Raw genomic sequence first — 25,532 nt, 5'->3', positions numbered from 1 at the left:
CCTTTGCATCTTTGACAATGTTCTCATTCAATAGCTTGCTCTCAGCTTCAGTGAGTTCTTCATCCTTCTTTGTCGGAGTAGCGAAACCTTTCTCGACGATATCCCAGAGTTCGTGAGATCAAAATATGGTCTTTATCCGAATCTGATAGAAATTGAAGTTGTCTCCATTGAACACCGGTGCTCAAAGATCAGCATCACTTGATCCAACCATATGAGACTCAATTCAAGATCACTGAGATTTCTTCTCTAAATTTTCTTTCAGCAACAAAGCTTGACAATCAGTTTGAGTTCTTTGATGCACGCTTCATAGATTCATGCCCAGTTGGAGATGATGCAACCTGGCTCTGAGGCCATGTTAGATTATATGAATTTTGGTGTGATTTAATGGAGATTTGAATAAATAGCCATGCCAATCTTCTCTAAGAATTTACTTTTACATTTAGGGAAGCGATAAAAATGGTATGCAAGTTGTGTTCTTTCAGTGAATAATAAATCCGTCCTGTACATTCCGAGATGTTTGGAACATTTTCATTTTCACTCGGTTTTCCAGTATCCCCTGCACTGGTTTTCTTTCGCTGAGCAGCGTGGAAATTTTGAATACTAGCCTAGCTTAGGTTAGGTATACGCTTGTGGTCATACATAAGGGAAGAAACTTCTCACAGAATGGTGAATTCTCTCAACCTTTTTATATCTAGAGAAGTAAATTACTATTATGTTTTTTCCCTTTTTTACTGTTGGAAAATTTAATAATAATATTATTATATTAAATTTATTAATTGAATGGAAATTAGAAGTTGAGCCTTTTGGTAAAAAGATGTGTCTACTCAAATGCAGAGTTGTAACTTTTGACTCTTCATGAATAGTCACATGTTTTCCAAAAAGATATTTCACATTCTATAAATAGGGAAGCCCCCTATAATCACAAAAAAACTTTCATTCTTTATACAATCATACATAGAGCGCATTAAATGTTAGAGAGTCTCATAGAGTCCATAGGAGAGAGTTTTCAACACAATCGTGGTTCATGGAGCCTTGTGATTTGGAATGCTACTATTACAAGGCTGTGGTCGTTGTATATTGGAAGACATGTGCTGATCAACCATGAGCACTGTAATGAGGAGTAAACTTGTCTTAAGGACAAAGTGTCCAACACTTGCCTCAACCATATTTTCTAGGTTTTTCTAATTCATTATATCATGTTCATGTAACATTGGTTACTCATGTGCATGCATTATTGTGATATATAATTGCATGAATTATTTCTTGATTTTCTATGTGATTTATTATAGCAATTACACCCTAATTATTCCAACATTTACAACATGTATTTGTATGATTTATACCGACATGTCCAACAATTGGGTGAATATATCTCATCACAAAGGTTGTTGCAACTTGGCCACAATTTCGTTTGTAATCCATGCGGGAAGTTGTAAGGCATCTGCATCTCAGGGGGTTCCACTTCCACTTAGAGGGGTGGGGTATGTTGTGAATAATAGGTTGCCTAAGTTATTAATTAGCTTATTATCTTTGTTCATCTAATATCGGACAATTATCTACATGTATTACAGAAGTGGCAGCGTATGTAGAGGTTTTAGAGGCGAGTTCAGGCAATGGCAAATCATTCCTGGTGTATATATCTGAAGGTTCTTACCCCTAAATGGTGAATTTATGATACTTCACAATTCTGCATTCTTTTTACAATCGGTGACTGCAAGTGAGTCGATTTGTAATATGGAGAGTTAGTTTCTTCCTTTTGTGGCATCAAGAGGAGTGTAAGAAGTCTCCCTAACTGGCAAGTGCCAAGCGAATGCTAGGTAGAATATGTTCCTTGGGTTACTGTAGGGCAGCTGGTCACTGATAGATTTAGTGGCGTGCTTTAAAACACTTGTCCATGAACATTACGAGTATCAAAGTTTATAGAGAATAACAAATTATTGTCACTTAATACTACGGTATAGTGATATTCCTTTTCACTTATAAGTGAGAGATCTTATGTTCGATTCTCGCCAAAGACAAAGTGGAAGCACATTTATTGCTAGCCCATCGTAAGGCTAAGCTTACCTCATCTCCTTAGTGTAGATAATATCATTTTTTTTTCAAAAAAAAAAAAGAAGTTATTGAAGCGACAATGAACAATACACTTTAAGATGCACATAACAATGTGGCTTAATAATGTAGGATTATCAGAAAGACGGGCCATACGGTTCATTTCCAACAACACCGATATTGTCACAAATTTGGTAATTACCACTTGCACAATTCGTCAGGTATAAAGTTTTATCACAAAAGGCCTCGATATTAGTTGGAATTGGGTGATGATATTTAAACTCTTCTTTTCTCATTAATATAGTTGATGTGGGATATTTTAACACGTCCCCTCACGTGAGACCCATTTAATGGGTCATATATGGGATATCCACACATCAACAACCATAACCATGTGGAGCCAAGGGGACTCACCCTACACGCGGGGCCAAGGGACCCACTATCATTGCGCGGGGCTCAGGGGACCCACCCATCACGTGGCAGTATAGTACGGGCCCGTTCCCTGGCTTTGATACCATGTAGCATTATCATAGAGACGAGCCATACAACCCACTTCCAACAACACCAATATTGTCCCCAACTTGATAATTACCACCTGCACAATCCGTTAGGTATGAGGTTTTATCACAAAATGCCTCGATATTAGTTGCAGTGGGGTTATGATATTAAACTCTTCTTTTCTCATTGATACGGTCGATGTGAGACATTTCAACAAATAGTAGTTACACCATTTGAAGGCATTAAGCGTGAAATAACAAAAATAATCTTAATGATGCACAAAGCATGCAAGATCGATGAAAATTCTTAATTTTAAGATGCACATAACGCTTGTAATTAAAAAAAATTCTCAAAAACTTTTAAAACGTGCATGATAAAGATAATACTTTCCGTATTTACAATACAATAAAAATTATTTCTTTAAAATTATAATGAAAAAAAACTAACGTAACATGTCTTTGTGAACACGGAAAATTCCTGAAACGAAAGAGACAAGAAACGACGTGCACAAACAAATATTTGTATTTGATGATTTTGGGTTACAATCTCTCTCTATTTTGATCCTCTGATTCGATCTCCGTAAGGTGTTGATTTGTGGATGTTTCGTTGATCCAAGGGGCCGTCGGGGCTTGATATTGGATGAACTGTTGGAAGTTTCTTCAAAGGGCCGTGGGCTTGATCTTTAAAGGTGGATTTGAGCGGATCTTCAAGGAGCCGTTGGGGCTTGATCTTGAGGATGAATGTTTCTTCAAGGGCCGTTTGAGGCTTGATCTTGAATAACGGTGATGAGTGGATCTTCAAGGGCTTTTGGGCTTGATCTTGAAGAAACAGTGATGAACAGATCTTCAAGGGCTTTTGGGCTTGATCTTGAAGAACGGTTGGATGTGTGTGGATTCGCCGACGTTGTTGATCCAAAGGGCCGTTGGGGCTTGATCTTGGATGAACGGACGATGAACGATGGTGCTTTCTTCAAGGGCCGTCGGGGCTTGATCTTGAATGAACGGATGATGAACGATGGTGCTTTCTTCAAGGGCCGTCGGGGCTTGATCTTGAATTGGTGGATGATTGTTGATCCAAAGGGCCATTGGGGCTTGATCTTGGAAGAACGATGAACGAAGAACGAAGAAGACTTTCTTGATTCTTCGGGAACCTGGATGCTTGAGAGCTTTGGAGTTTCAGAGCTTCAGAGCTTCAAGGTGTAATATCCATCCCCCAAATGAATGAAATGGGCTTGTATTTATAGAATTTTCCAAGGCCTAATTTTGAATATAATATCTCAGATGAAATGAGTCGTTTCTGCCAAGTGTTGACACGTGTCTTGTTTGATGACTTTTCCAACTCATTTCAATTTTCGTTGAGTCACACGCTACGTGTAAAATTTATGTAATACATGAGCGTTGAAACTTTGACTTATCGGTCAACATTTATTTACCGAAATTTCGATGTCTACAGTCTTCCAGGGCACTATTGAAAAAAAATGAACTTTCGCATTCATGAGAGTGCGTATGAACAAACTATTTGTCTCCTAAGGAAATAAAATAATGAAAAAAGTGAAACAATCTACGTTGATAAATATATTTAAATATCTAAGTCACGCGTATCACATTGTGATTATAAAAAAAAGCATTTTGCAAGCATGTGTAGAAAGACTAGTTGTAAATTTAAGCCGGTGTTTAGAGAAAGGTGTGAATAAAAGATGAGGTGTTCAACAACAAAATATGGGTACAAATAGAATTTCTCAAATATCTTTTATAAATTAAAAACTATTCAATTTTGTATTAAAATAAAACAAAAAATGCGTCCCGTGTTTGAAATTCTTATTCTACTAAATTGATATAGTAGTTTCGAACCTCCTCATCTCATAATAATAACTAGATGAAGCGCACATGTAAATATGAAAAATTTAAATATACATATGGAAGAGAGAGAAGTTTGAGAGATATGTGAAACAACGACGGAGAGAAAGAACATTAAAAAGGTTTAAATTTTTATTTTTTAAAATTTTAAATTAGAGATATGATATGAAGATATGTGAATGGAAAAAAAGCAGTAAAATTTAGTTTGTGCAAAATTACATTACTGTCAATGATTTTATTTAGTGACAGACGACCAAATTGATTTGTGGAAAATTACATTACTGCACTGTTTTGATCAACAAAGAGAATTTTGTTAACAGGTAGCTTAAATATGTATGTTATTTTAAAAAGGTTGATCCTACCACTCCGTATTCTACCGTTCAAAAAACTATTAAATTCTATATCAAAATAAAAACCTATTTAATTAGCATTAAATAAATACCCAGATTTGGAGCCTTTTAACATTTTTAATGTTGGATGGGGCTCTATAACATTAATTAAACAATACTAAATGAATATTTATATTGTTAATTGAAAATCATAAATATTATTCTTTCATTTTTTAACTAAAAAGAGAAGAAAAATAATAATAAGAGGAAATGGGAAAGCAAGTTCCCTCCCTTGTTCCTGGTCACATGCTGCCTTCCTCTTTTGATTTTGGACCCTCTCTCTCTCTCTCTCTCTCTCTCTCTCTCTCTCTCTCACTCGTTCTTCTTCTTCTTATCTTTCTTTGTTTGTTTCAGTCAAATTGAATAACAAAATAATTAAAGAAAAATGACAGAGCTGCTGCTGCTGCTGCTCTCTCTCTCTCCTCTAATCCCTCCTCCTAAATCCTAATCAATTTTCGCAAAGGAAAAAAGCGTCTTACTTTTACCAGGTAAACTCTCTCAACTCTCTCTCTCTCTCTAAAAAATTGGCTTTGATTCCCCTTTCTTGTTGTTTTCTTTGCTTCGCTGCTTTCCTCTATTCCTTTTGCCTTTTCCTTTCCCCAGATTCTTACTCTCTCTCCCCTTTATTCTTCTCCTTCTTGTTGGGGAAATTTAATAGCATTTTTGTTTGTTTGACGCAGCGCATTCATGTTCTGATCTGGATTGGATCACACTTTAACTTGCAGTGGAGCTCGTAAGAGAGAGAAAGCCTGAGGAAGAGAGAGGGAGGGAGAGTTGTGGTTTGTGGGGTTTAGTGGCCGAGTCTCTTTTTGTGCAATCTTGGTCTCTTTGGGGGGTCACAAAAGACCATAAAGAAGCGGCACAACAAGGTGAGATTTCTTACCCTTCTTCCATCTTTTCCTTGGGCTGCCCACCCCTGATTCTTTTCTTAGGCGTCAACTCTCTCTTTCGGTTTTCTAGCGCCATCTCTGTCTAATCTGTTTTGGGTTCGATTCGTTTCTGGAAAAATATTGCAACGAAATCATCAATTTCTTAACCAATTCTGAACTGGGTCTGTTTCGTTTCTCGAATTTACTGCTTATAATTAACAATTGGGTTCTGGCTCTGGACCTCTGGTTATACTGCAGGTTGTCTTTAAGTTCTAATTTGGGCTTTGTTTTTAAGTTCTGATTGTGTTTCCGGTATAGTATAATTGATTGGGTTACTGGCTCTGTGTGTTAGTGATTGCTGTTATATACTCCTGAAGCATGGCTGGAATCGATGTGTCCAAGTATGATCATAGCCCTGTGCACAAGGCCATAGTCACGAGGGATTATGCCGGTCTCAAGAGGATTCTATCTGGTCTCCCGCGGCTTTGTAACCCTGCTGAGATTCGAACTGAATCAGCTTCATTAGCTGAGGAAGAGAAGGCTGATGCCATTGCTGCTGTCATTGATCGGCGAGATGTCCCAAACCGTGAGACCCCTCTTCACTTGGCTGTAAAACTTGGTGACCAGACAGCAACTGAAATGCTTATGGTTGCCGGCGCGGATTGGAGCTTGCAGAATGAACATGGATGGAGTGCACTCCAGGAAGCAATTTGCAATAGAGAAGAAGCAATTTCCATGATCATAGTTAGGCACTACCAGCCACTGGCTTGGGCAAAATGGTGCAGAAGGTTACCTCGTTTAATTGGAACAATGCGGAGGATGAGGGATTTCTACATGGAAATTACATTCCGCTTTGAGAGTTCTGTTATACCTTTCATTTCGAGGATTGCCCCATCAGATACTTACAAGATCTGGAAAAAGGGTGCAAATTTGAGAGCAGATATGACATTGGCAGGTTTTGATGGTTTGCGAATTCAGCGTTCTGATCAGAGTGTTCTTTTCCTCGGTGATGGGTCTGAGGATGGTAAGGTGCCTCCCGGGTCACTTTGCATGATCTCGCACAAGGATAAGGAGGTGATGAATGCTTTGGATGGTGCTGGATCTCAAGCAACTGAAGAGGAGGTTCGGCAAGAGGTGGTTGCAATGTCTCAGACTAATATATTCAGGCCTGGGGTTGATGTGACTCAAGCAGTACTTTTACCTCAAATGACCTGGAGGCGGCAGGAGAAAACAGAAATGGTTGGCCCATGGAAGGCTAAGGTATATGATATGCATAATGTGGTTGTGAGTATGAAATCTAGAAGGGTCCCCGGGGCTATGACAGATGACGAGCTCTTCTCAACCTGCAATGAAAATGAAACAGAAAGTGAGGAGTTTAATGATATTCTGACAGAGGATGAGAGGAAGCAACTTGAAAATGCACTTAAATTGGATTCGTCAGACTTGTCAAACGAAAATGGTGATGGGATTATTGAGCATCGTCGTAGTTGTTATGAGCACAGGGAGGTTCCCATTGAAAATTTTAGTAGTGATAGAAATGGAGAGAATAAGCAGGAAAAGAAAGGATGGTTTGGTGGATGGAGGAAACGGGATACTAAAAGTGAAGGGCAGAAAAAGATTGTGCCGCCTAGAAGTTCTCTCTGTGTAGATGAGAAGGTGAGTGATCTGCTAGGGGATTCTCCTTCAAGAAATCAAAGCAGGCCTGGAAGAAATAGTGTGGACATTGTTGTGAAGGGGGATGATCATCGGAGAGGAAGGGATATGAAGGCGTCTTCTTCCACAAGTTCTGATAACAGGAATCGTCACAAGGATGCTAGCAAGGAGAATGAGTATAAGAAAGGATTAAGGCCAATCCTCTGGCTTTCCCCAAGCTTTCCATTACAAACCGAGGAACTGTTGCCATTACTTGATATTTTAGCAAACAAGGTTAAGGCAATTCGTCGTTTGAGGGAGCTGCTTACAACTAAGCTTCCAATGGGTACATTTCCAGTCAAGGTATGCCACCCTCCCGTTGTCACTTTGTACCCTGTCTGGTTTATGGTTTATGTTATTTTCCTAGATGGCCTTTGTTATCTTTTCCAATTTATCAAACTTGTTTGAAGAACATTTTGTTATTTCCTTTTTTACCCTGCCTGGTTCTGTTGTAACTGTAAGAGTATGATGTGCTCACATTGGACTGCTTAGCTTTTATAGGGCTTTTTGTTTGAGCCTGAGGCACCATGGAAGCATGGTGATGTTTTATCCTACTTGGTTAACCTAACCAAGGAGAATGTGTCAACTTTTGAAGAAATGGGGACTCGCATTGAAGTTATTGCATAATATGAGATCTGCATGTTGTAAACTTTAGTTAATATATCTATATGCTGTCATAGACAATTGAACTTTATTGTCTGATTACCACCTGACCTTTACCAAATGAACCTAGTATGATTTTTGTACTCGTGTTTATTTAAGTCCCCAGTTGATGCTTTCATGAACTCAGTGGCTCTGCTGCATTTGTCATAATTAATTTCTTTTAGGTCTGAATTTGGTCTACGATTGAGCAATATAATGGTAGACAATGTTTAATTGTTAAAGAATGATACTGCAAGTGTCTTCCCTATAATTTCATATTTGAGCAATCAGAAAAATCAACTTATCGGAGCTTAAGTTTTAAATGTGCCAATAACAGACTAAATTGACTTGTCAGGGCCCAAAATTTGTATTGGCCAGATCTATCTGCGACAAGATAAAGTTAGAGAGTCATCTTTAAGATAATAATATATCTAAAACAATGCAAATATTGTTCAGTAAAACGCAGATGTTTTGCAGAGGCATGAATGTTTTGCTCAAAATGTAATTATTAAATGATAGCATATAGAATCCTGGAAGGCTGTAACCATATATTTGAGAGAAGAATAAATTAATGAACCCAATTCTATGAGGCTATCAAATCTTATCCTTCTTGTGAAAATTCTCTTTTGATATTTTTTGAATACTCTCAACATGTACTGTACCTAAAATGTTAAATCACCAGTGTCTCCTAGAAATTTACCATATGTGTAATTGAAAATTGTGGAAGGGTACATGAGGCATGCACTATGACTAATGCTGGAAACAGGGATCCTTATTTTTATAGATTAGTGAGTTATTATGAGATCATCTTATATGTAATAAACACACTCAGAATATTTGTACTCAATAATTTAAGGTTTGATAGTTTAAGCCTTTAGTGCAAACCTTACTACCACTCCATTGCAGCTTCTTGTACTCAATAATATGAGTGCGTAAAAATCATAAACTATTCATTTTGCTTTGGAAAATGCCAAATAAGTGCTAGCAGAAGTATTAAGTTATATAAGTTGTTGAGTTTACAGTGTGTTTTCTTCTCATTTCTAGTTATGAACAGGTCAAAAATAGTAGGTTCCATATGAATGTATGTGTAATGTATATCCATTACCAGAGTAGTTAAAAAACGTATTGTTTCTCAAGTCGTTGGATGAAAATCGAATAACTAATAGGAAACATGCTGCTAACATACATACTGTTACGTGAGAAGCTTAAGTTTTCTGGTAGAAAGAAGAGGGGGGTAGTGCTAGAAAGTGTGCCAGCGTGGCTATTTTTGGGTGCTATGGGGGGGAGAGGAATAAGAGTTTTTTTAGAATGTTATGGATGAGGTAAGTGCTTATGGGAAAATTTTGGGTTTCTTTGTGGGCATCAGTGGCTTCGGAAATTATATAATTCTCTTTTTCTTTTTCTATCATTTGGTTTAATTGGGCAAGCTCTGTACTGTAGTTTTGTGTTTTAGGTTGTTTTCTTAGAAGTGGACATTTTGTTCACCAATGATGTTCTATTGTTTATTTAATTAAAAAATACATACTGTCAAGTTTTATTCTATTAACTAAGGGATGTTCATCCAACAACATGGTATGGGTCTTGGACTTCTACGCGAACAAGCCATGTATGCATATGTAGAGTAGTAAGCTTCCTTGTGTAATTACTTCTTTTGATTGGAAACCACTTTATGTAATTGTAGTTTGTATATGAAGGAAGATGAATTTTTATTTATATGCTTTGTTGTGTTAGAAGAAAGATATTTACTGCAGTGTTTTCAAGCATATGGCAAAATGATAGAAGCCTCTTGGCCCCCTGCTTTGTTGCATAAACCTATATTCAACTCTGCACTTATCTTTATTTTTGGATGATATTTAGAAATTTTGTTGCATAACTTGTGAATCTTATGCTCTTATGGTTACCTCATTTTTGTGGTGGTGGTTGTTGATTTTTGTGGATTTGACTGAATCCATTTTCTGAGCATTCTCTTTGTTTACATCTAGGTTGCTATCCCAGTGGTTCCTACTATCAGAGTAATTGTCACCTTCACAAAGCTTGAAGAATTACCACCAATGGATGAGTTTGCAACACCGCCATCAAGCCCCCCTGGCAGGGAGAGCCCAGGTTCGATGCAATCGTCAAGTTCATCTTGGTTTCAGTGGATAAGAGCTCCTTACCAGCGCCCTAGCGCGTCCCCTACTGGTTCTTTCAGTAAGATAGAAAGTATTCAAGACCCGTTTGCAATTCCGTCAGAATATACATGGGTTTCTGTGGAAGCAAAGAAAAAGAAAATGCAGGAGAAGAACAAGTCAAAGAAAGGGAAAAGTCAGAGTCACCAAAAATGATGTCAGTGAAGGTGGAGACTAAGACCCAAATGTAAAGGATTGATTTAGCCCACCAAAAGGAACTCAGAAGATGCCAAATAGAGAGAACAGTATTTCATGCCATACTGTAAGGAGAGAAAAAAAAAAAACTGCTGTTAGAGAAGGGTTTGGGTTGGTATCCCAGTGAATCGTTGCCGTCATTTGACAAGTGAAAAGTTGTACTGGAATTATTGTGGGAGGGGGGGGGGGGGGGGGGGGGTGGGAACAAAATTTAGGAAAAATATTGTGATTCTTGCTACATACGGTTTGATTACCTTTATTCATTTGATTTGCATATATGGGGGTTGATTCAGAACATACTCAACAGTCAATAGTGGCTGCTTTATATTCTTGGAATGGAAGCAGAACCTTGTATTAATTCAGCTGATGAGTCATTTTTTTCGCTTTAGTCAATTGTTCTTTTTTATTCTCAGTTTTTACACTCTGGTTAAATTTCTTCTCAAGAGGTATGTGCAACTTAAAAATATAGTTACGCCATCATCATAAGATGATCCATTGTAAGAATGAGAACGAAAGCAATTTGGGAAGGCCATTCATCCCGCTTTTTAGCTATGCATTCGAAACTCCAACTACGGGTCTACAATATGGTTCAGAACTTCGAAAGATCTGATCTTTAAGAGACAAGCAAATAGAACTAGCCGGACTAGGCTAGCTCCGGATCAACAAGAAATTCCAACGTCATTCTAGTATTCATTCTGGAAAGATTGTCCATTAGTAAGCATTCATTCTTCAGCAGAGTGTACTCTCAGAAGCATAATTAGAGGCAATTGTGGGACTATAATTGTGGGACTATAATCATTTTGATCATTCAGTGAAAAATTATGTTAATTAAGGATCAAAGTGACAAGATTACCCTCAGTATAATAAACAATAGGCTAAAACGATTTGACAAAAATTGAGGATATTTTTATTATTTAATGGAAATTTTTCACAGAACGACCAAAGTGATTGATTGTGGACAAATTCAGGGATCAATTCTATCGATTTCAAATCTCATAGACCAAAATGAGAAGTTATGCAAATCTCAAGGACCATTTTGACTAAAAAGTCTTTATTTATTATTGTATGTTGATGCTATGTTAATTGCATTGAAAAATGTTAAAAAAATTTGACAAGTTGAGAGCATAGATGAATAACACTTGTTAGATGTGAAGAAAAAGGATACTCAGTATGGAAAGTACTCGTAATCGAGAGAAAGACTTGGTGTATCTCCCACAACAAAATATTTGTGTAAATTGCTTCAATGTTTTGATATTCATGATGACACCAACCTTGTAAGTACTCCATTGGCTCTTCATTTTAAGTTGAGTGCTTTGTTATCTTCGAAAACCAATTGCAGATGAAGAATACATTCTAATTTGGTTGGTGGCTTGATGTATAGTATGGTATGTTCTTGACCAGGTATCACTCATGCTGTTGATTTTGTTAGTTGCTAAGATATCTACATGGGACTAGAGATGTCAGCTTATGTTTTTGGCCAAGTGATATTAGTTTTGAGAATTTTGTGGTTAGATATGTTGAGACTATGATGGAGATTTGGATAAAAGAAGATCAACTATTGGCAACTTATTTACTATGGCCAAAGAGCCAGTTCATTGGAGGTCCATGCTACAGTTGACGATCGCTTTGTCAACCACGGAGGCCGAATATATGACTATTACAAAAGCCGTAAAGGTGGCGATTTGAATACATGGGCTGATAAAGAATTAGAGATTTATCATAAGCAAGTTGAGCTACACTGTGATAGTCAAAGTGCTATTCACTTGTGTAAATGCTAAGTTCATTTTATTCGTGACATTTTGTCAAAAAAAAAAAAAAATTAGCAAATTCTAACTGTGGATAATCCAGTTGATATGTTAACGAAAACACAAATTTGAATATGAACATGGCTCATATGTGCCTGAATATACATGTAACTATGAATCTCGCTCAATTCTTTCATGCTTGATGTGTTGTTTGCATGCATGAGGTTAATCCTTAATTTTCTCGTTAACAACAATTTGTTAATAGTTATTCCTTGATTTTCTCATTAATATTAATTTGTTAATGGTTTACCTCAAACAAGGGAAAGCCATTAGTATCTGGTATATAAATGGCTCTCGTAAGGTGTTTGTAATTGTAGAGAGAGAAAGAGTGAGAAAGAGAGTTGTGGGCGGTGGGTTTTGTGGCTCTCTCTTTTGGGGGGGGGGGGGGGGTCACTGTCACGGAAGAACCAAAAAGAAGCAGCACAAGAAGTTGAGATTTGTTGCCCTCCCTTCATCTTTGCCTTTGGCCGCCCACCCCTGATTCTTTCCTTAGGCCTCAGCTATCTCTTTCGGTTTTTCTTGTGCCATCTCTGTTTAATGTGATTTGGGTTCGATTCGTTTCTGGAAAAAAAAAAACATCTGCAACGAATTCGTTAATTTCTTGACCAATTCTGCACTGGGTCTGTTTCGTTTTTAGAATTTGCTGCTTATAATCAACATTTAGGTTCTGGGTTCTGGTTATACTGTAGGGTATTTTTAAGTTCTGAATGTGTTTCCGGTATTGGATAATTGATTGGGTTACTGGCTCTGTGTGTTAGTTCGGATTGCTGTTATATACTCCTGAGGCATGGCTGGAATCCATGTGTCCAGGTATGATCATAGCCCTGTGCACAAGGCCATAGTCACGAGGGATTATGCCGGTCTCAGGAGGATTCTATCTGATCTCCCGCGGCTTTGTAAGCCTGCAGAGATTCGATCTGAATTAGTTTCATTAGCTGAGGAAGAGAAGGCCGATGCCATTGCTGCCGTCATTGATCGGCGAGATGTCCCAAACCGTGAGACCCCTCTTCACTTAGCTGTAAAACTTGGTGACCAGACAGCGGCTGAAATGCTTATGGTTGCCGGGGCAGATGTGAACTTGGTAAATAAAGATGGATGGAGTGCACTCCAGGAAGCAATTTGCAATAGAGAAGAAGCAATTGCCATGATCATAGTTAGGCACTCCCGGGCACTGTCTTGGGCAAAATGGTGCAGAAGGTTACCTCGTTTAGTTGGAACAATGCGGAGGATGAGGGATTTCTACATGGAAATTACTTTCCACTTTGAGAGTTCTGTTATACCTTTCATTTCGAGGATTGCCCCATCAGATACTTACAAGATCTGGAAAAAGGGTGCAAATTTGAGAGCAGATATGTCGTTGGCTGGTTATGATGGTTTGCAAATTAAGCGTCATGATAAGAGCGTTCTTTTCCTGGGTGAGGGGTCTGAGGATGGTAAGGTGCCTCCCGGGTCACTTTGCATGGCCTCACACAAGGATAAGGAGGTGGTGAATGCTTTGGCCGGTTTTAGTTCTCAACCAACTGAAGAAAAGGTTCGGCAAAAGGTGGTTGCAATGTCTCGGACTGTGATGTCCAGGGGTAGGATTGATGTGACTCAGGCAGTACTTTTTCCTCAAATGACCTGGAAGCGGCAGAAGAAAACAGAAATGGTTGGCCCGTGGAAGGCTGTGGCATACGACATGCGTAATGTGGTTGTGAGTATGAAATCTAGAAGGGTTCCCGGGGCTATGACAGCTGGCACGCTCGTCTCATCCTGCAATGAAAATGAAACAGAAAGCGAGGAGTTTAAGGATATTCTGACAGAGGATGAGATGAGGCAACTTGAAAATGCACTTTCGTCAGAATTATCAAGCGAAAATGGTGAAGGGAGTATTGAAGGTGGTTGTGATGAGCACAGGGAGATTCCTATTGAAGATGTTAGTAGTGATAGAGACGGAGAGAATAAGCAGGAAAAGAAAGGATGGTTTGGTGGACGGAGGAAGGGGGGTGATCACCGGAGAGGAAGGGATATGAAAGCGTCTTGTTCCGCAAGTCCTGATAACGAGAATCGTCACAAGGATGCTAGCAAGGAGAACGAGTGTAAGAAAGGATTAAGGCCAGTACTGTGGCTTTCCCCAAGCTTTCCATTACAAACAGAGGAACTGTTGCCGTTACTTGATATTTTATCAAACAAGATAAAGGCAATTCGTCGTTTGAGGGAGCTGCTTACAACCAAACTTCCAAGGGGCACATTTCCAGTCAAGGTATGCCAGTGCCACCCTCCCATTATCACTTTGTTGCCCTGTCTGGTTTACGGTTTATGTTATTATTCCCAGTTGATTTTTGTACTCGTGTTTATTTAAGTCACCAATTGGTGCTTTCTTGAACTAACTCGGTGGCTCTGCTTAATTCTGTGTGTGTTTACATCTAGGTTGCTATCCCCGTGGTTCCTACTGTCAGACTAATTGTCACATTCGTAAAGCTTGAAGAATTGCCGTCAACGGATGAGTTTGCAACACCGCCATCAAGCCCCACTGGCAGGGAGAGTCCAGGTTCGACAAGAGCTCCTTGCCAGCGCCCTATTCAAGACCCGTTTGCAATTCCGTCGGAATATAGATGGGTTACCAAATTAAAGAAAGGAAAGAGTCAGAGTCAGAGTCAGAGTCAGAGTCAGAGTCACCAAAAATGAGGTCAGTGAGGGCGGAGGCAGAGATGTAATGTAAAGAGGATTGATTTTGCTCACCAAAAGGAACTCGGCAGATACCAAATAGAGAGAATAGTATTTCATTACTGTAAGGAGAAAAAAAACACTCATGTTAGGCAAGGCCATTGCTGTGGTCGTCGTCGTCCTTTCCAATAGGAGAATCATATGGATCAATTCGACTTCATCTTTTTTTATTTTTAAAAGTCGGATTATTCTTACAAGTTTACAACTCATGCTTGCTTAGAGACTTTATTCAAATAGATTAACGACCTTAACACCAGACTCACGTTGCTGTCACTTGGTTATACATTCTTCCCTTGCCCAACCCCAACCCACATGAAGAGGATGCAATATTAGTTCATCACTATTTACGGACGGGACAAGTGTTTGTACGAGTCTATGGGAAGGAAAGCATCCTCAGAAGTGAACCTCCTACTTTTCCTTTTTTTTTTTTTTGAGGTATCACGGCTTTTTTTTTTTCAGCACTTCAACTGTCGAATGGAAAGACTTGGGTTGAAAAAACAAACCTTGAATATATTGCATTCAACTTCTACCTTTCTTTTTGCTTTTCAACTATCACATAGAAACTTGTCCTTCGGCTTCAACCCAACTTTTCGTATGCCTTCATTTCTTCCAAAAATATTATATACAACATCAATTTCGGTGTTTGGCAACTGTTGTGCATAAGAAATGCACCTAAGACAAGGTTAGACTAGACATTCGACTTGTATCTTATACATTTTAATATATGCACAATTGAGGTGTTCAAGCTGGTAGCCTACAAAAAGTTCGTTACCAAATTGTATCTCGAATCACGCGTGCTATTACCCGTGAAGCCAATCGACTGAGGACTTCAGGGAGCACTTTGGAAGAGATGCTCGGCAAAACGGGAAGAAGCTCTTGGATAACCTGGGACACATTCAAACCCTGCACATGTCCCCAAAACCACATATGTACAGCACAAAATAAAGATTAGCATCCTGAAGGAACGTCATATGCGAGAAGCTATTGACAGGTGTTGAGCATAAGGGTTGTAATTAAGCACCTGATTTGATATCCTTGACATGGAACTTCCTGCAGTCAGGAACTCGAGTATTGTTTGGACGTTGTTCAATATAACTCTATCCTCTTCGGTTATTGTTGGTACAAGTCCTGCTGGCTTGAACAGCCCGAAGGTAGGAACCATGCTGAAAACTGGGGTAGGATTCCCCAATCCAAGAATAGCCATTGTACGAACCAATTGTTCCCTCGTAACTGCATCAATGCCTTTGACAATCTGCATTGCAGTTGAAATACAATAGTTTATACAGATAGTATGCTTAGTATGCTTTACAAGCATTTTATGCAAACCAAATTCTAATTCAAACCGCACACAGTGCTCATTAGATGTGCATACTACTAAGAGACTGCAGCTATAGACCTCTAGTTTGTCAGAGCATTGGACAAGATAGTTGTTAACTAAAGGAAATACATGCAGTTAGACAGATTAGTGAAATCCCATATGTTTTAGGGCATCAACACAGAAGCTGAGGGAGTGAAAAGAGAGATACTTCTTATGCAGTACCAGTAAAATTTCACTAAACTATCAGGTGATATATACAATAACAAATTTCAGTCTCTAAGACTTGATTTGTTAACATTCTCCATTGCATATTGTCGCAAAAAGGGAAACAACTCTGCCATCAATGTCGGAAAGTAACACCACCATTTGCAGTCTAAGGATAGGATAGGATAGTAAGCTAATCAAATAATAATTGTTTGTTTTAAAAGTAACTTCTAGAAGTACCTCATCCAGAAGAAATTCTCTGAAAAAGCTCCCTTTATCAGACAGTAAAAATGCTAAAGCCGTCCTTGTTTGTATTGGTTGGCCATTTGACATAAATCCGGGAAAGGGTGACTCGGTTTGACCTTGCAGAATACCAAGTTCAGCCATTTCACCATTCAGTTCCTCTCCACCTCCACTTTTAGCTGCAGTTATGAAAGTTTCAAAGGCTTGCATCACATCAATAAATCTCTCTGCATCAAACACTCCAGATTTCCCATATATTGTATAACGCAATGCACCCCTTAGCCGTGGGGATTCATCAGTCAGGAGCCTCTAACAATGAAACAAAAAGAACGTAAAATCAGAAAAAGATGGAGCATTTCATTAGCATAAAACAACAAAGATAAAATGATGGAGCATTTCTCAGGTATCCCTAGAGGTTTTTCATACAATTGCATGGTCCAATGAACACTCATTTATGACATAAGCGCAAATTAAAATATGGAAGAGCAAATAATTTTATTACCGACCAAGAGACCATTTATACCACCATTAGCATATTTAATCCATGTGATATTAAAGCTAAATGCTAAAAAAGAATCAGATACATGAGCAATACCTGGGCAATATACGGATAGGCCTCATCCACAATGGCAAAATCAGGATTTCCTACTAAAGCTATGCCTTCCAGGACCCCAATTGCCCTAATTATAAGAGCAAAATAAGGGGGTATCCTAAATGGATAGTCGAATGTGATTTGAGCCAAATCTGATGCCAACTCCTGGAAGTTGATATTTTTTGCTCCTCCACCTTCAAGAGCCTGATCAAAAACCTTGGCCAGAACAGGCAAAATAGGTTCTAGATTAACCCCCTCTGAAATGAATTCAAGCTTGACAAAGTCTTTAACTATGGCAGCATAGTCACGATGGATAAGGTGAGCAATTGCCTCGATCATTCCATACTTCTGATCATCAGTTAATTTAGTGACAAGACCTATTACAACAAAAGTGATATTTAGGAAACATGAATTCTACTTGACAGCTAGAAGTTAGTAACATTTCTGTACAACGTTTCATTTGGAGTGTTCAAGATACGCAATGAAGGAACCAACAGGATTTCCTTAAGAGTTATGCAACTTATGCTCATAGGGCACAAAAATGTGTCGGACCTGTACATGTGGAGTGCTATTTTGATATTAAGATAAATACCCAACCAATGACGATAAATTGAAGAAAAAGCATACATAATAGGTGATCACAATCACAAATTGAAATGCATCCTTTGTCACATCCCAGTCCGCATAGTAAGATATTGTCCGCTTTGGGCCACGCCCTCACGGATTTGTTTTTGGGCTTCCACCCAAAATGCGTCTCACTATAGGGAGGTGAGCATGTAAATATAAGGCACATCACCTCCTCTCCCTTGGGCGATGTGGGATCTTACAATCCACCCACCTTAGGGGCCTGACGCCCTCGTCGGCACACTTCCGGGCGGGGAGTGGCTCTGATACCAAATTGTCACATCCCAGTCCACATAGTAAGATATTGTCTGCTTTGGGCCACGCCCTCACGGATTTGTTCTTGAGCTTCCACCCAAAACGCATCTCACTATAGGGAGGTGAACATGTACATATAAGGCACATCACCTCCTCTCCCCCGGGCAATGTGGGATCTTACATCCTTTGTTATAGAACATATGCGCATATTAGGTCAGCATGCTGCATTTTAAGGAGACGCAGTTTTCTAAGCAATGAGGGAATTTGTGAATCTATCATTCAAATTTTTATTTAGTGGTCCCATGTCTATTTTCCTGCTAGTTCATGACTTCAATTGCAAGGTTAATGGACCTCACAGTCGGCATACTTTGACTTTTCTCATGTCAAAAGTTTCGAAATTTATTGTAATAGGATACCTAGTTTAAGGTTAACAGTTGTAGGGTTCGGTCTACTTTGACTTAAGATTGGATCTGAGTTTATTATAGTAAGATGAAATCATGATAAACCAAAGTAGAAGAAACTCCACTGGATGGAAGAAAACTGATGTGTTATCTTTTACCATAATTTTTTTTTTCTATCTATTGGTATGCAACATAGGTATATTCTTTAATCATATATTTCTTTTACTTGTAAAAGTTTAAACATAGTTCACAGAAGCACATGAAACCAATTTGCACCAAATAATTTAATACAGTATGCAGGTGCCGTTTCAAACCAAATGGAAACATGGCCTTTGGGAAAATACTGCAATGAGTAGAATATTACCAAAGTCAAGTATGGCAAGCTTCCCATCTGGAGTGCGAATCATATTCCCAGGATGAGGATCAGCATGAAACATTCCAGTATCAAGCAACTGTAGAAGAATGACAATTTAAAAAACTTGGCTAGAAGCCGTCAAGGGTGCTAATTATCATTTACATTAATTTAGCCCATCCAAAAAAGAGTAGCGTACAATTGCATTTCCATGCCCAAAATTTACTCTAAAAAGTGAAAAAGGAAACGCGAAGCCACACTGGAGTGGTATTTCTAAACAAATACAACAACAAAACCTTAACTTATGAAAATCATCACTGTGTAAACAGCAAGATAAAGCGGACTTTCACATGCCAAACACGTAGAAAACCAATTTACAAAAGTTAATTGTAGGTTAATCAAGCAGGAAAGAATATTGCCAGATCTGCAGGAAGAAAGCAACTGTTTCATGACCATGCTTAACTATGAAGTATAAAAGGTCAACTGAAACTGAAAGTCTGTTTATAATTATCCGCCTCCAGAAATACAAAAGCGGCAAATCTAGTAATATTACTTTACCTGCTTCAAGTAACATATGACTCCAACATTAACCAGTTCTCCAACATCACTTTCAGTACTCTGAGATAACTTTTCTCCATCTATCCATCCTGTAGTAAGAACCTTTCTTGAAGTATATTTCTGGTAGGTTTTTGGCACAACTACCTGAAAAACATGAATGCATAATGGTATTACACATTCTTAAGCAGATACTATTACACATAAGAAGAATCACAACTAGATAGGGGAGATAAATTTTGTTTGGAAAAGGTCCTGAAGTGCTATTTATGGAAGCCAGCTCACACATTCGCGCACATTTTAAGGGATTCTAAAGCCATCTCTTAGCATATATAGTGAAGATGCAAGTGCAAGAATATACAGAGACTATGATTCCACCCTTCTGTGGAAGAAAGTGCTATTTATTTAGTCAAGACAGTAGCGTATGTCTGTTTGCGTGCGTGTATTGAGATGGGGGGAAGAGGGGTGTATAACAAATGTTAGAGCTTATCAGACTCACCTGTGGAAGGTCCTTCCTCATCAAATCAGCAAAGATTGTTCCATTTTCACCCTCATTAACATAATCCAGCTCTTCAAAAAAACGAGCTGCCCATTCATCAACTAATCCAACCACATCTATCGAGATCTGGCAAGATAAGGGAAGGAGGAAATCACACAGCCTTAGAAAGAAAGTTATGAAATCAACAGAAGAAGCAACAACACCATAAGTTGGAGATGTACCTGAGGAAACTTCCGGAGAACCAAACCCAAGTTGCGTATGACAAACAAATCAACAGTCACTGTTTCAAGAACAAAAGGCCGTTGCACTTTAACAGCCACGAGATCTCCATTTTCTTTCAGCCGTCCCTTATATACTTGCCCGAGAGATGCTGCAACAGATATTCCACAAGAAGATAAACTCTATTAGAGCATGGAACTTCAGAAGCTAGATGTTGTAGATATAATCACCAGAAGAAATAAAAAAAAAGTGTCTTTTCTTATGATTAAATAGTATCATGATTCCTACCAGCGGCAATTGGAGAAGGAGAAAGCTCAGAGTAGATGTTAGGCCATGGCTGACCAAGCTCCTCCTCAATGAGAGCCATAGCTATATCATCTGGAAATGAAGGAACCTTCATGTATCATCAATTGGACATATCAGCTATGAAAAAGATAACATGAACTATATATATGATGACATTGCTAAATGTATCGCATTCACATTCACCCATGCACCGACAGAAACTTTGTGAAAAGTAACAATGCCAACTCCAAATATTAAAAAGGTATAAGAAGAAATGCCTTTACCTTATCACAAAGCTTTTGCAGCTCAGTCATTGCAGCAGGTGACAGTATATCAGGTCGAATGCTCAGAGCTTGACCAAGTTTGATATATGCGGGACCCAAAGAGGTTACAATTTCCCTTAATTCAATGGCTCTAGCAACTTCATTCTGATTAAGAAAATATTGATAAATCAAGGTAAAGATTGAACATTCACAACACAGGCAAACTAAAATTTTACAAAAGGCAAGTAACAATATCTGAAAGGAGAGCTGAAAGACTCACCTCCTTGACCTTCTTGTTTATAATATCCCACACAAGACGCGAGAGAAAACCCCCAGCAACAGAGAGTAATTGGGTTACACGTGTCAAAACAGCTCGTGGCTGTTTTCCCCAATAAGCAGAGATACTATCAGGATCATACACCAAAGGCAAAAATTCACTGCTTTCGTCTACCTATAGATGCAAAAAGAAATTACATAGCATCAAAACCAACATATAGCAATACAACAGCTACACCAAGTTTCCAAAAATAAAGCTTTGCTTATTTATGGCTTCAGTTGGAGAGAGCATTAAGGAACAGAAAAGTGATTACATCCATTGACAGTATGTGATGACTCAAAAACACTTGCAGTTTTCCACTAAGTATCCAGCTGTTGTATTATTCTTATGACTTTTTTCAGCACCATTTCAAGAGTATGATATTGTTTAAGTACAAAGGACATCAACACTTACCATTTTCAACCAATTTCATATAAAACACACAGAAAAAGAAAAGAAAATAAAATTGACAAAAATAATACCTCAACAAGGCGAAGCTCAACGTCATCCTGAGCGAACTGTGAGTCGCTTAGATTTTGTCCCCGAAGACCTCTCATGAGTATTGCCAAGTCTTCATTTTCTTCCATCTGTGCCCTCACTCTCTTGATTTCAGTTGAAACATCTCCAATTCTCTGCCAATTTCCAAAACCAATCATCTATCAGTAAAGAATTAACCAAATTTTAGAATTAAATCCAGAGTTTTCTATATAAAACATGAAATTGCACTCCCCCAGACTGAATTGAACTATATGCCTCGTTCATTTTCTTTTCCACTTTCTCATCAATCAAACAGACATTTGAATGATTGAATTTCACCGACCAACTCGATCAAGAAACGAAAGAAAAAATTACAACAAAGCAAAGACAAGATTTGACCGCTGATTAATACCGTGGAAACTCCAACTCCATTGATAGGTTTGTTGACGGCGTTTGGGGGCGGAGATTTGGGCAGCGAGACGTTGGAAACCCTGTTGAGAGATTTCGATGGCGGAGTGCGTGAGGAGCCATTGGAGGAGCCTGGCGACCCGGAGCGAGTGGGTTTGGGGTCGGTGGCAACCGCTAAAATACGGTGAAGTCGTTTGGGAATGCGAATTCTAGTATTTGTGTTTGGAAATGAATGTTTGGAGGTGGAGATGCCGATTCCGCTGCAGACCAGCTGTGGCGCTGCGTCCATCGGGCGGGAGCCGATTTGAGACGCTTTCTTCTTTCTTTCTTTCTTTGTTGAGAACTTGAGAGAGAGAGAGAGAGAGTGCGTGTGTGGGTGTGTGTGGAAGCAGAGCAGAAAAGGAAGAAGTGGACTCGGAAAATGTGGGTTGTGGTGAGGCTGGCATATTAAATATTGAGAGGCGTTGGAAGGACCTACTCATTACTGGCCGTTGGAGGAAGACGTGGCAGGATGCCAAGCCAAGGGAAGCTGTTTTTTTAACTTTTATTCGTTGCTTGGTTGGCAAACCTTTCCTTTCCATTCATTTCCTGCATAGTAAACTGTAGCAATGATCTTTTAACTAAAAATCTATTAACATTGGTTCTTCAACTTATCAAAATGTATAACTATAGTCATTTTCATCAATTTCGTTAAAATTTTGTCAAAATAAGTTATGTTGGAATAATCATTTATATAATTAGGATTTCTCAACTCATCAAAATGTGTAATTATGATCATTTTCGTTAACTACGTCAAAATTTTTGTCAAAACGAGTTATGTTGAAAGGATCATTGCTACAATTGGATTAAAGTTAATGGACAATTTCTCCAGTTGAATTAAAGTTGTGGGACCAATGGTAATGGATTTTTAGTTGAGGGACGATTACTTCAATTGAGTTAAAGTTAAAGGACCATAACTACAATTTACTCTTTCATGCGATGCTACGGGTGTGCACTTCGACCCGTAAGCCTAAGAGATTGCCTGGATTATCGTTTGATGGAATCTATTGTCGACCAAACAACCATGAAAACTTAATTTCAATTTGAGTTGGCCGGATTTGCAGGTTACCAATGAATTAGCGTTTAAAAAAAAAGAAAATTAATGAAAAATGTTTGAAAACTTTGAGTTTTAACAATAAAAACAAAATAAAGGGTAAGGTGAATAGTATCAAGATTGACTTTTTAGTGTAAAAATGTGTTTTTTCGTTAAAGTGAACAGTACCGGGAACTTTTCGTTAAAATTCTCTTCTAAAAACTTTGTGACTTGCCGAACTCTTATTCCCTTTAGTGTAAAAATATCGATGTACTCACTATTAAGGCAAATGCCTCAGTATCCAAAATTGTTAGTTTGTTATAACAGTAAGCAGAAAACATTATCTTCCTGACTAATAAAACAGATCAGAGAGAGAGAGAAGTAGAGAGAGATTGGATTGGGATAAAATGTTTCTCATTAATTGATAATGTTATTACACTCGAGTGTATATATAGCCTTTGGCTTTGTACAACAATACTCTTAGCTAACTATGACTAACTACATATTGTACCACTACTCATCTCAACTAACATTTTACTGTTATAACAAACTAACAATTTTGGATACTGAGGCATTTGCCTCAATACTCACAAAAAAGAAAAAAAAATACTTTGTGACCTTGATTTTCGGGGACTAAAAAATGAAGACCATGCAACTAAAACTTGGAAAAGAAATAGGGATATTGGATTTGGAGCGGCTGACATGAAGTTGAACATGAGGCTAGAGCAGCGTCTTACAAAACTTTACAAAACCTAAAACAAGGAAGAGGAGGGAAAAAGACAGATTTTTACGATCCAATAAAACTATGAATTGATTCTGTGCGCATTAACTCCATTAAGATTAGTGCAGGTCAGTTTTCCACGAGTTAAATTTTGGATTTGGATTCTCTCCTAAGATTAGGAGGTTGAGACTCTTCAGTAAATCATACGAGCTATTAAATTTTGATCAAACGGTTATAAACAAGAGATATTTTTAAAAGTTATAATAATTGTAACCGTTAAATCAAAATTCAACGGTCCGTGATTTGCTCAAGAGGTTCAGCATCCTAAGCTCAGGAGAGGATTCAAATCCAAATTTTTTAACACCGCTCACTGAATAGTTTTATAGGCAGCTGGGTGGGTGGGTGGAATATAACTCGTAATACAATAAATTATAAGATCAAAACCGACCCAACATGTCCTGCCATGGGTGGACACCGTGGATTTGGCGGTTTGTTGAGCTAAATGACAAATCAAGTTCAAGTGTGTAAATTTTAATAAATAATAATGACAAATGAAAATTATTTTGCGAGTGGGATTCGTTTTATTGTCGCAAATAAAAGTTCATTTTATTTGGTAAATCTTTTTTGTTTTAGGATACTGTTTGGGCCCAAAATATTGGTTTGGGCCAAGATGTATTCTCGGCCCGGAAGACCTTACAAAAAAGGTTACTATGGATCGTATAGTTCATGGGCTTCCTAACCTAGGTCAGTCAAGTCAAGCTGCGAGACGAGTAATTGAATCCTGACGCAATAAGGAGTCTCAACAAAGATATGGATAGAAGTGAACCCGGTTTGATAAAGGATTGGGTTCAAAGTCATAGTGAAAATAGGACTGGTCGAGATGGTGTTTGATGAGAAGAAGAAATCCTAATCCAAGTAGGGTTTTAACTCGGTCTAGAAAGTGCTTGGTGCTATAAATAGAAGAGGTTGTGCATCGTTCAAAGCCCTTCCAATTCAACACACAATTGCCCTGTGCAAATTCTCTCAACAACCTTGAGACTTTTTTCCTTTTCTTTTTCGCTGACACACCTTCAGTTTGGATAAACAACACTGTGAAGGCAACCGGTGATACCTTCAGTCGGCATAATTAGCACTGTCGCCGTAGAACCAGCCGGTCTCGTAGCATCTTCAATCGGCATAGATAGCAATGCGTCGAGGCTAACTGGTAATCTATCCAAGTTTTGGTCAAGAAGGGTTTCCGAATCCTTATTGGTCGAGGTCATCTCATTAGCCTTCTCGGCGAAGTGAGGTATTATAGTTTATTAGGCTTGGCACATTGCACACCGAGTTAGTTTATGATTGGATACTCTCAAGTGGGATTTAGAGTTCGGCACTTCGACGGCCGAACCACGTTTATTGTTAAGACATATATCCGCTTTGAGTATTTGTGTTCTTACACTTTGGTGTCGATTCGGCGTGAGTTTACTCTGACGAATACCATCACTGTGACCGAATCCGACGACGACGATTTGTGAATTTCGTAAGAATAGTAGCCTTGTCTTTAGGTTCGAGAACCCAAGAGGCCGAGAAATGTTCCTTTCTCGGTCGTAGTCACGAGATTTAGAAGTCAGCAGCGCACCCAACGCAACATCAACAAATTTTACTCATCGGCCAAGCTCGGCTGACGAATTGGCACGCCCCGCATTCAACCGAAGAACGTAGTTAGCTTACTAATTACTCGGCCTGCGCGCCACGTAGGCTTGGTAGTTTTTAGGGTCAAGAGATACATTGGTTAAGGTCTATAGATGCCATGCCATCCTAGAATTCAGAGGTTATAAAACCTAGATACAGCCGATCGGAAGGTTGTCGCCGGAGCGGTC

At 38.6% G+C, this 25,532-nt stretch overlaps 2 protein-coding genes across 5 annotated transcripts; one reads left to right on the top strand and one right to left on the bottom strand.

The window, feature by feature from the left end:
- Positions 1-5,043: 5,043 nt before the first annotated feature.
- LOC126618028 (uncharacterized) lies at positions 5,044-15,125 on the top strand. 4 transcript variants are annotated; one of them, XM_050286098.1, is made up of 5 exons: positions 5,044-5,280; positions 5,473-5,661; positions 6,014-7,656; positions 9,978-10,098; positions 14,694-15,125. In XM_050286098.1, exons 3-5 carry the CDS (start codon positions 6,040-6,042, stop codon positions 14,828-14,830), a joined length of 1,875 nt encoding a protein of 624 aa, XP_050142055.1. In that variant the 5' UTR covers positions 5,044-5,280; positions 5,473-5,661; positions 6,014-6,039; the 3' UTR covers positions 14,831-15,125. The 4 variants fall into 4 exon arrangements, with proteins under 4 accessions (XP_050142055.1, XP_050142054.1, XP_050142053.1 ...); XM_050286096.1 differs by lacking the exon at positions 14,694-15,125 and having other exon boundaries at positions 5,045-5,280; positions 9,978-10,746; XM_050286097.1 differs by lacking the exons at positions 5,473-5,661; positions 14,694-15,125 and having other exon boundaries at positions 9,978-10,746.
- Positions 15,126-15,439: 314 nt separating this feature from the next.
- LOC126618027 (uncharacterized) lies at positions 15,440-22,311 on the bottom strand. The gene is made up of 13 exons (XM_050286095.1): positions 21,885-22,311; positions 21,478-21,627; positions 20,960-21,130; positions 20,701-20,844; positions 20,420-20,525; positions 20,134-20,282; positions 19,913-20,038; positions 19,417-19,560; positions 18,871-18,958; positions 17,230-17,603; positions 16,632-16,943; positions 15,891-16,121; positions 15,440-15,772 (listed from the first exon to the last, which is right to left on the bottom strand). Exons 1-13 carry the CDS (start codon positions 22,167-22,169, stop codon positions 15,638-15,640), a joined length of 2,415 nt encoding a protein of 804 aa, XP_050142052.1. The 5' UTR covers positions 22,170-22,311; the 3' UTR covers positions 15,440-15,637.
- Between the last annotated feature and the right edge of the window lie 3,221 nt (positions 22,312-25,532).

This window comes from Malus sylvestris, chromosome 4 (genome assembly GCF_916048215.2).
Source record: "Malus sylvestris chromosome 4, drMalSylv7.2, whole genome shotgun sequence".
NCBI lineage: Eukaryota > Viridiplantae > Streptophyta > Magnoliopsida > Rosales > Rosaceae > Malus > Malus sylvestris.
This window is presented reverse-complemented; position numbering and strand designations above follow the sequence as displayed.

Excerpts from the sequence above, each read along its gene's own strand:
- LOC126618027 (XM_050286095.1), bottom strand. The coding sequence starts at position 22,169 with ATGGACGCAGCGCCACAGCTGGTCTGCAGCGGAATCGGCATCTCCACC. Across the intron at positions 19,561-19,912 it reads TGAGGAAGGACCTTCCACAG|GTAGTTGTGCCAAAAACCTA; the intron begins GTGAGTCTGATA and ends CATGTTTTTCAG. Across the intron at positions 16,122-16,631 it reads GAGAATTTCTTCTGGATGAG|ATTGTCAAAGGCATTGATGC; the intron begins GTACTTCTAGAA and ends ACTGCAATGCAG.
- LOC126618028 (XM_050286097.1), top strand. The coding sequence starts at position 6,040 with ATGGCTGGAATCGATGTGTCCAAGTATGATCATAGCCCTGTGCACAAG. Across the intron at positions 7,657-9,977 it reads TGGGTACATTTCCAGTCAAG|GTTGCTATCCCAGTGGTTCC; the intron begins GTATGCCACCCT and ends GTTTACATCTAG.